We start from the raw sequence: 9,490 nt of genomic DNA, 5'->3' as shown, positions 1-9,490 counted from the left end.
AACCACACATACACACATTTCATAGTGTAATGTTTGTTTGTTCTTTTTTATGAGAAAGTTAGCAATTTGTCTTTCTCCGAGATATGGTCTAAAATAAACAAGCACAAATCCGGCAGAGCTGAGTACATAGCCATGTGATAAAACAAAGCAGGTTACTGGAACAGAACTAGGAACAGAAAGCGCTGCCTGTCACGAGATTATAATAGCTACCCCGTTTTGAGCTCTCTGCGTATAAGGCATCACATCCTGATCCTACAACATATCAGTCCCATCAAGTGAGAGGTAGGTCAGTTCTTTTCTTGACACACTAAATATTACACAATATTTGGGAACACACAATATTACACATTACACAACTGACATACTATTATGTTCTCATTAAAGAACTTTGTGTAACATGGAAAAATACCCTTTTTCTTATTACTGCTCTAATTGTCTTGTCTCTATTTTATGTTGATTTAACAATGACATGACTTAGAATAACCTGCAGTAATGCACAAACTAATTCTATCTTTTTTTTTCTAGGATCCAGTTGAACAGCAATGAATAACTCTTTCAATGACCAATTTAACCTGGACTATGACGATGAAGTGTGTGAAAAAGATGCGGTGGTCAAGTTTGGATCCATTGCCGTTCCTGTGTTCTTCTCCGTTGTGATCACACTGAGCCTCACAGGAAACATCCTCGTCCTTGTAATCCTCGCTTTGTACGAAAACCTCAAGTCTATCACCAACATTTTCATCCTGAACCTGGCCATCTCTGACCTCGTCTTCACCACCGGTCTGCCCTTTTGGGCAATTTATCACATCTGGGGATGGTTGTTTTCAGAGGTCCTTTGCAAAATAGTGACGTTTGTCTTCTTCACTGGGTTTTACAGCAGCGTCCTCTTCCTGACCATCATGACCATCTACAGGTATCTGGCAGTGGTCCACCCACTGTCTAACCTGAGCACACCGAGACTCATCACCGGGGCTTATGTGTCTTTCCTACTGTGGATAATCAGCATTGGAGCAGCCATTCCCTCCCTGCTCTACAGCACCCTTGTCTCGATCCCCCACAAAGATAAACACTCCCTGGGCTGTGAGTACGTAGACCCCCTGTGGAAAAGCATTAGTGTCTTCCAACAGAACATTTTCTTCTTGGTCGCTTTTGCAGTGATGACTTTCTGCTACATTCAATTGCTGTGGAAAATCACAAGAACACGATCTCACACAAAGAACAGAGCGGTGAAGTTAGTCTTCTGCATCGTGGCTGTGTTCTTCCTCGGCTGGGTGCCGTACAATGTGGTCATCTTTCTGAGGGTTTTGGCTGACAGTTTGATTGCACCATTCGATGACTGTAACACAACTATTAATCTTGACTTTGCGTTCTATGTGTGCCGGCTCATTGCTTTCTCCCACTGCTGCCTGAACCCTGTCTTTTATGCGTTTGTTGGTGTGAAGTTTAGGAGTCATTTGAAGTCGTTGCTGGTCCGATTGTTCATTCGAAGTCCAGCCGAAGAACAGCAGGTTACAATGCCGACCTTCTCACGTGCATCAATGTTGTAGTTGCTGTTTGAGTATGTCATTTCCTTAAATTTACTACTGCATTTGCTCAAGTCCAGTGTGTGCTTGATAAAATCCATTGTATTGAAATATAGAGTTCATACTTTGCAGCTTGTAAATCTGACTTTTTCCCTTTAACGTGTCTGTGTTAAACCTCATAATCTATCGTTTGTGTGGGACCAGGTGTCTTGAATTGGTACATTTATTTACTGGCTCTTTAAAAAGAGACTCGTGTTTTTCATGGACATACAAATATAATTAAATAGTTACAGTGGAAGTGGAGCCTTTATAGAAAATATATGTTCACTGTGCAAATTAATTATTATATTTATTTCAAATTATACCTACTCTCACTTTTGTGAGGATGTTTTCACTTCTCATTTTAATTCTGATTTCTTGTGTGAATTTAATACAATGTGCCATTGCATACAACAGCTAAATGTTGGTATTTCATATTTTAAAAGGAAGGGGTTTGTTTATGGCCTTTATGTTTTAATGAAATACGCTTGTATATTATATTTAGTCCGTTAATGGTCCCACCCAGTAAAAAGCAATGTAAAGATGTTTGTAATTTTGAGTCCCTCTGTGCAATAAAAAACACTGGCTTTTTTCAACTGACCACATGTTGGTTTTTTATTATGCGTCTCTACCAAGTGGTTGAGATGTCAATTAATGGTAAAGTGCATCCCTACCAAAGTAAATGTCCACTAATGGACAGGGCGGCTGTGGCTCAGGAGGTAGAGTAGGTCGTCCACTGAGAATAAGTGTCCTTGGGCAAGATACTGTGCTCCCGAAGGCTTTAGATCAGGGGTGTCAAACATACGGCCCGCGGGCCGGATCCGGCCCACCGTGTCATTTTATGTGGCCCGCGAATCCGCCCGGCAAAAAAAAAAAAAAATTTTTTTTTTTTTTTACAAAAATTTAAAGTTAGATATTGAAAACAAAAATATCCCCATGGTCGACATTATGAGATAGAAAGTCGAAGTCATGAGATAGCATATTGTCTGTGTGCCGACATTAAAACTATCACAACAGGTGGACAGGAGAAGCAACAACCCATTAAGAGGATTTCCAACAAGTGATCGTGCCTTTCTCAACATGCGTACTTCTCTGTACCGGTACTTGTAAACTCGTGGACTTGTGAAACGTCATCAGTCTCAGCCCAAGTACTGTTCCAATTCAATGTTCACATCGAGCCAAGCACGGTCCGAATGCCCGGACCGTTGAGGCGAGAAGTTAGTTGTTTAAGCACCAAATCTGTGGTCGGTTTGTCAAGATTCAGCCGATTTAAACATCTGCTCTGACGATTTCGGAGATGTGAGGTGTTGCTAGCGGGATCTGATGTTGAGGATGTAACTCGAGTGAACAGACTGAGATCGAGGCGTTTAGCTAAATTCAAGCAATAACATTTATTTGTAACAGAAGTATTATGTCCAGCAGTTATACGTGCACGGACCTAGAAAAGTGAAAGCTAAAGGCGCTTAGACAGAGTGCGCATGCGTTTATGTATAGGTCCTCCTTTTGGAGCCTATTGGTTAAAGCAAAGTTGGCAACGATTCGTTGTGTCGTGCGATTATTACGCCACTCAATAAGTCGCGGAGATGTTTGAGTAGAAAAAAAAAAGTTGAGTTGAGACATTTGCGCCGCCGGTCTCGCCGGGGGCTATTTGTGTTCATTCGCACTGGACACGCCGGAGAGGGGGCGTGGCTTATCGCCCTGAAAGCCGTTCAACTGTCCGCCATTAACCATGGAAAAAATAACCTCTATTTCTGCTTGGTACGTGTTGTGGAAGTCACAGATATCCCGGGAAACTAAATATGTTAGGGTTACAGTTACACCGTCTTACATTTACAACCGGCCCTTTGAGGGCGACTGTGATGCTGATGTGGCCCCAGAGTGAAAATGAGTTTGACACCCCTGCTTTAGATTATCCTCTGATTAATGGTAACCTCTGCCATCAATGGGTGTGTGTGTGTGTGTGCGTGTGTGCGTGCGTGCGTGCGTGCGTGCGTGCGGGTGATGTTGATATGTGAAAGCTCGGATGACTAGAAATGATGACTGTCATTACCAGCAAATGTATGTGTTCAACAATTGTCATAGATTATATACAGTATATATATATATTTTATTAGATTTATATATAAGTCATTTTATATGCAGTCCAGCCTTTATAGAAAAAATTCAAACCTGCTCAAATGGGCCCTCTACAGGTGGCATGGCACCTCAATCTGGACACACACTTTCAACAGAAGTTCCCCGGTGATCAAAGCCTTCATTATTATGTTAGGGTTGGCTTTGCTGAATCATTGTTACCAGCATTAGCGTTTACAACATTTTAAAGAGCCAAAGAGGATAATACTGATATAATACTGTCAACATGTATACATTGGAATAGCATTACATTTTGCCAGGGTCCTCTACTTACCCTCATTATTAACTGCAAAATAACGACTGCTGATGCTTTCACATGTGTTATACCTTCTTTACATACTGCCAAATAAAATCCTGAAAATACACACATGCATGTTAATGAAGCAGACACATACTGTATGTATCACTTTCCAAGAGAAGAAGCAAACTCTGTTTCTTTATGGGTTGATTTTGAGTTGACAGTTATTTTGATTTGAGGAACTCCTCAAGGAACTGTGTTTCTATCGGCACTGCAGACTGGGATCTGTATCGTGCTAGGAGACTGGAGAAATTAAGGAACCTGCATTCTTTTGGGGAACTAACAAACTATGAGAACAATCTGAGACACAGGTGTAGTCCACAGTAAAGGTACTGCACTTTCTTAATCATTTAGCTGTGCGTGTGGGTGGGATCAGCCGTGCACTTAGATTGCCCTTTCTAACTTCCTCCTTCAGTCTGTTGAGTTGTTGCTGTGCTCTCTTGCACACACCGCACGCCGAACTGTCACGGACGGAAGAGCCATTTCTGAGGTTTCTTCTAAGAGACTTAAATAGCAGGTTCTATGGTCTAAGTGTCTACAGTCGTAGTGTGACATCTTTACTTCAGGTTTATTTTTTAAGGACATTTTACACAAGTATTTTAAGGTAAGAGAAAAGAGTTATTATTACTGTGTCTTTAATTATTTGCCACTGAAGACTTATGCTATAAATCCTAGTTTGTATTTGAATAATACTGTGAAAGAGCTCACTAAAAATGCTTGCTGTTGACTTTCAGGCCTCATTTTAGTTTTTATTATTGACTTTTTCCAAAAGAAAGGAGCTGACTTTAATTTATGGGTTAGTTCAAAGGCATATTGCGTTGACTTGTAAATTTGTTATTGTCCTTCTGCATTCTTCAAAAGTTGGAGGAGTATGTATGATGATACTTATGGTGCCAATGCATCAGCTGAATCTCACGGTGACGGTGTTTCAGGTCAAGATTATTCATTGACTGCATGTTGATGAAGAAGTCATCTTGTTTTACAGATGTGGTTGTGGATTTTGATTGGCCTTAACATCATCGCAAAGGTGCACGGGTTTTCAAATGGTGTCTTGCCAGAGCCGTGTGACTCAATTTTACCTAAGCATAAGAGACAAGATGGGGTACTTCATGCTCCTCAGAACACTACACCGCCCTTTGAGTTGAGTTGTGATGCACCTAAAAACGAGGGAGACCCTATTACAGGTACAGAGACTATTGGATCCATTTTCCTGGAAGCTTGTATGTCACTATATCACACAAAATGTGTTGCAGTTGTCATTCCCTAAGTGGTTATCGCTACTAACGCTGTCTTCATTTTCTGTCCCTCCACCTTCTCTCCAATGAATCTTCAAACTTTTGACCCAGTTGTTCTCCGGAGCCTACAACCAGCCACACAGTTCAAGGGGTTTATGGTGGAGGCGCGCGAGACAAGCGGCCGTCCTGTTGGAAAATTCATCTTGCTTGACTCTTCTAAGACTCGTCTCTTGCTCTGTAATGGTTTAGCAGTAAGTAACCATCTCACATTTTCATTATTAGAGGTATTAAATGCATTACATTAACATTTGAATACTTTCCATTTCCATTTTAAGTAACACGTTTAATTAAAATTTACGGGGAAATTCAAAGTCAAAGCCTTTATAATCTGTCTTGTGGAAGTGACGCTTGCTTTAATTGTCTCTCTCCTTAGGACTCGGCTGTTATTAACAGCAATAATAGAAAAAAATCTTGGCTTGAAGTTAACTGGACGGCACAGGGTGCAGACGTCGACATAACTTTCAGGTATTCAAACACTGTGACTGCCTTCCAAAGGTCAATATTACAATGCAAAGCAAAACGATTGTCATCAACATGTGCCTGTCTGATATATTTCAGAGCCACATTCCTTGAGACTTTTGAAACATTCTGGAAACCAGTGGAAACGAAGGGCTGTACCACAAAAAATACTGAGCTCAGTACCACAATAAGTACTGAGCTAAGTACTACAATAAGTACTACTAAGTCAAATACTGCAGAGGCAAGCATGACCACTCAGCAAGAGGCTGTTACTTTCAACCTATTGGAGGTAAGGAGCGACACGGTGGTGGATTTGATCGAGTTTTGTCGACATTGTGCAGAAATCGATGCATTAAAAGGACGGTGTGTGGGATTTCGGGGCATCTAGCGGTATGGTTGAAGAGTGCAATCATCTGAATACCCCTCCGCTCAATTATGCCTTTCCAAGACTCCGGTGTTATGGCCGGCTTCACCACGTTTTTGGAGTTTCACAATCCTGTCAGAGGTGAGCCAGTGTTTGGTTTGTCCACTCTGGGCTACTGTAGAAACATGGCAGTGCAACAAGACCCGCTCCCTATGTAGATATGAAGGGCTCATTCTAAGCTGATGAAAACACAACAATTCTTAGTTTCAGGTGATTATACACAAATGAAAATATAGTTATGGTCATTATATTCCCTTTCTGCACGATAGATCCCACGAAATTCGATACACTGTCCCTTTAATATATGTATGTCAACAATTGTATTCACATAGTTCCTCCGTGTTTCTCTTGATTTGTCTTCAGGGAGCAAGTATTGTGGCGATTATTGTCGACAGTTTTTTGGTTGTACTCAAAATGGTATGGCATCTATACATTTATGTTACCCAGTGAATGCCATTTACACAATAGTCCTACCACAGAAAAGTACACCAAAAGAAAGCATAATTCTCTTTATCTCTCAGGCACTGTCTACTATCTTCATTACCGCCCTCCACAACAGCCCCTTTTCTCGTTGTCTCAATAAGGTAAGACATGAGGGCTTGTGTTGTCAGTAACTGTCCTTATACTCTGTAGTGGAAACTATAGAGAGGTAATTACAGAGTTTTAAGATATTGAATGACTTTCTCAGAATGCCAACCAAAAAAAGGTGTTTGATTTTTATAAAAATCTGAAGCAACTTTCATAGCAGCTTTGATGTACTTAGTGGTAGTCATTTGCATGTTGTGTCCATTGTTTGCATTTTGTAAAAGTGCATTTTTCTTCTGAAAACGTAAATTCATCTTTCTGACGTAAAACTTCCATATAGAGACAAGTATTGCAAATCAGCACATCTTATAAATGTTCGATGGCATTTGTAGGCTCGGTCCGTATTCTGTGCTTGTGTGTACAAACACATAAATACCAATGAAATACTAATTATTCAGGTTTATTGCGATAAGTGAAGGTGCATCTTATTTCTTGTGTAGTGGTCACAGATATCTTGCAGTCTGCTGTGTGCGGCGGTAGAAATATCGGCTGTGGTCTTGTTGTGTGTGGCTGAACCTATTAAAGTAAGTAATAATAAGAGGTGTACAACATTTCTCTATATCTACATCGATATCAAACGTCTTAGTTGAACGAGGTTAAATTGACTGTGTGTTTACGTCTGTGTGTGCATGTTTAGGTCACTCTCGTTGCTCTTGTGTGTGTGGCGATAGTGATTAATTTCATCGAGCTGGTCATCGTCTGTCTGCCAATTGGACCGAGTCATGAACTGTAAGTTCAACTTCTTCTTCTTCTGCCTGAATGTTTGACCTGAAACTCAACTTTAACACTTTGTGCACAGCTGTTATTGTTGTTCCTCTTTTGTTCTGTTCAAGAAAGGAGATCTGTGACCATGCTGCCAAAGTGTGCTCTGTCATCCATCAGATTTTTACAAGTGAGGAGATTCACCTGATTGTAATCTATAAAGCAGTAAATGTTTAATGTATTTAATGCAGTAGTTTGATGGTCTCTTAGTTGCCACTGCCTTGTTTTACGCTGATTTTATTTCCAAATATGTTTTACACACAGTCGCTGTCATCTTTGTCGGCGTTTCGGACAACTGCAGAAAGAACTGGCTTCTGAGAGTGATGGTCGCTTTCACACTGTTCATTCTCTTATATGCAATTTGGCTTTTCGTAAGCAGTACTCAAAGAAAAGCAATACTGGGGAGAAGCAAATTAGGTGAACGACTTGTACTACAGTGCTGTGTGAATATTAGTATTCACATCAAATACAATGTAGAAATCTTATGAAGACCAAAACATCTGTCACTATTTTCTGTTCCAGGGAGTTTACGAAACAGTGAGAGAGGGAAGCAACAAGGCAAAGTGGTGAGAGCCACTCACATCATGACAATATAACAAATGGTGCAGTTTAAGATGCCAGTTAATTTTTTTTTTTCACCTCTGAATTCCAGAAGAAGCTCAGTCGAGCCGAAGTGATGGTCACTGCTGTCGCAGTCATCTTCACCTTTGGGAGCTTGTGTTTCTCTGTAGCTGTCGCTGTCGGGATATTTGGATGTCAGCAAGAGTAGGCCTGCGCATGAAGGTGTGCTGGTACTGTGTTTGCATGTAATTCACAGTTGTTTTGGGGTTGTATGTTTTTTGTCACATTTTATAAAGTTAATCATGAATACAAATCAAATTTAAGTCCCAGATTCCTGCCTGTAAGTCGCACACTTGTATGCATGCGCATGTTTAAAGGGGCATTCTTTTTAAATTGTGTGTTAGTGTGTACGATACTCTTTTTGCACTATTCTGTGTACCTTGTTTGTATACTGCTGCTGTGACCTGCACATTTAATTCATATTTTTATCTAAATAGTATATTTTGTAAAGGTTATGAAAACGTTTGTTGATAATGTAAAATTGTGTTTTCCTGCTTGGTTCCAATCTCAAAATAACAATAAAGCAACCGAAAAAAACCCCTAAAAGCAACAGCAACATTCTACACATAGTCCCAAAAAGAGAAATATACACATCCATAAACAAGTCAACCCCGTGTGAATGATTGAGACTGGATTGTTCATGTTAATGTGTAAATCACAGTTGTTCAATATGTAAACAAATACTCATGTACTGTGACTTTGAAATGATTTGACCCTACATTTGTATCACTAGTCATACAGCAAAGCGTGATTCAGACATGATTATTCATTTTTATGGTTCTCTTGAAGGGAGCAACTATCAGCTGTGTCCACATTCAGGTAGATAATTACCTAATTATTAAACTTCTGCCAACGCACACCTATCAATCACATAGCTGTTGATTAAACTTGCTGTAAATGTTTCTTCACAGAACACGGAAAATGTTAATTCATTTTCACATTCATTTTGATTTCTTGGTCTATAAAAGCAAAGGAAACATTTCAATTGTTTTAAAAAGCTGAGTTCCAAATATATTTTCATAAATCACGTAGACGAGATATACAGCAAGTGTAAATAAACACCACACAGTCATGGACTCTCCTGCTTCGTATTTGTAATCCATAAATAGATCTTTGTCTTCAATACTGAGTTATACATCTTAACCTCTTAGTAAATGATTGAACGGCTGCTGTGTTTTTCGGTTGTAACTTCCTGGTTTCAAAGCTTTATAGTGCACTCTTAAGATGTTGTGGGACCTACTCTATCACTCTATCACAGTTTAACTAAAGCAGGTTAATATTCTTATATTACACACGGGTGCTGGTGAGAAAAATAAAATTGCATTCTGGTCATGATTTTAATCCTTACCTT

General features: G+C 39.9%; 1 protein-coding gene across 1 annotated transcript; it reads left to right on the top strand.

The window, feature by feature from the left end:
• Window positions 1-542: 542 nt before the first annotated feature.
• LOC306776191 (chemokine XC receptor 1-like) lies at window positions 543-2,036 on the top strand (the record flags this gene model as incomplete). The annotated part of the gene is made up of 1 exon (XM_079266806.1): window positions 543-2,036. The coding sequence occupies one exon, from the start codon at window positions 543-545 to the stop codon at window positions 1,545-1,547; it is 1,005 nt and encodes a 334-aa protein (XP_079122932.1). The 3' UTR covers window positions 1,548-2,036.
• Window positions 2,037-9,490: the final 7,454 nt, after the last annotated feature.

Source organism: Melanostigma gelatinosum (genome assembly GCF_949748355.1).
Source record: "Melanostigma gelatinosum genome assembly, chromosome: 4".
NCBI lineage: Eukaryota > Metazoa > Chordata > Actinopteri > Perciformes > Zoarcidae > Melanostigma > Melanostigma gelatinosum.
This window is presented reverse-complemented; position numbering and strand designations above follow the sequence as displayed.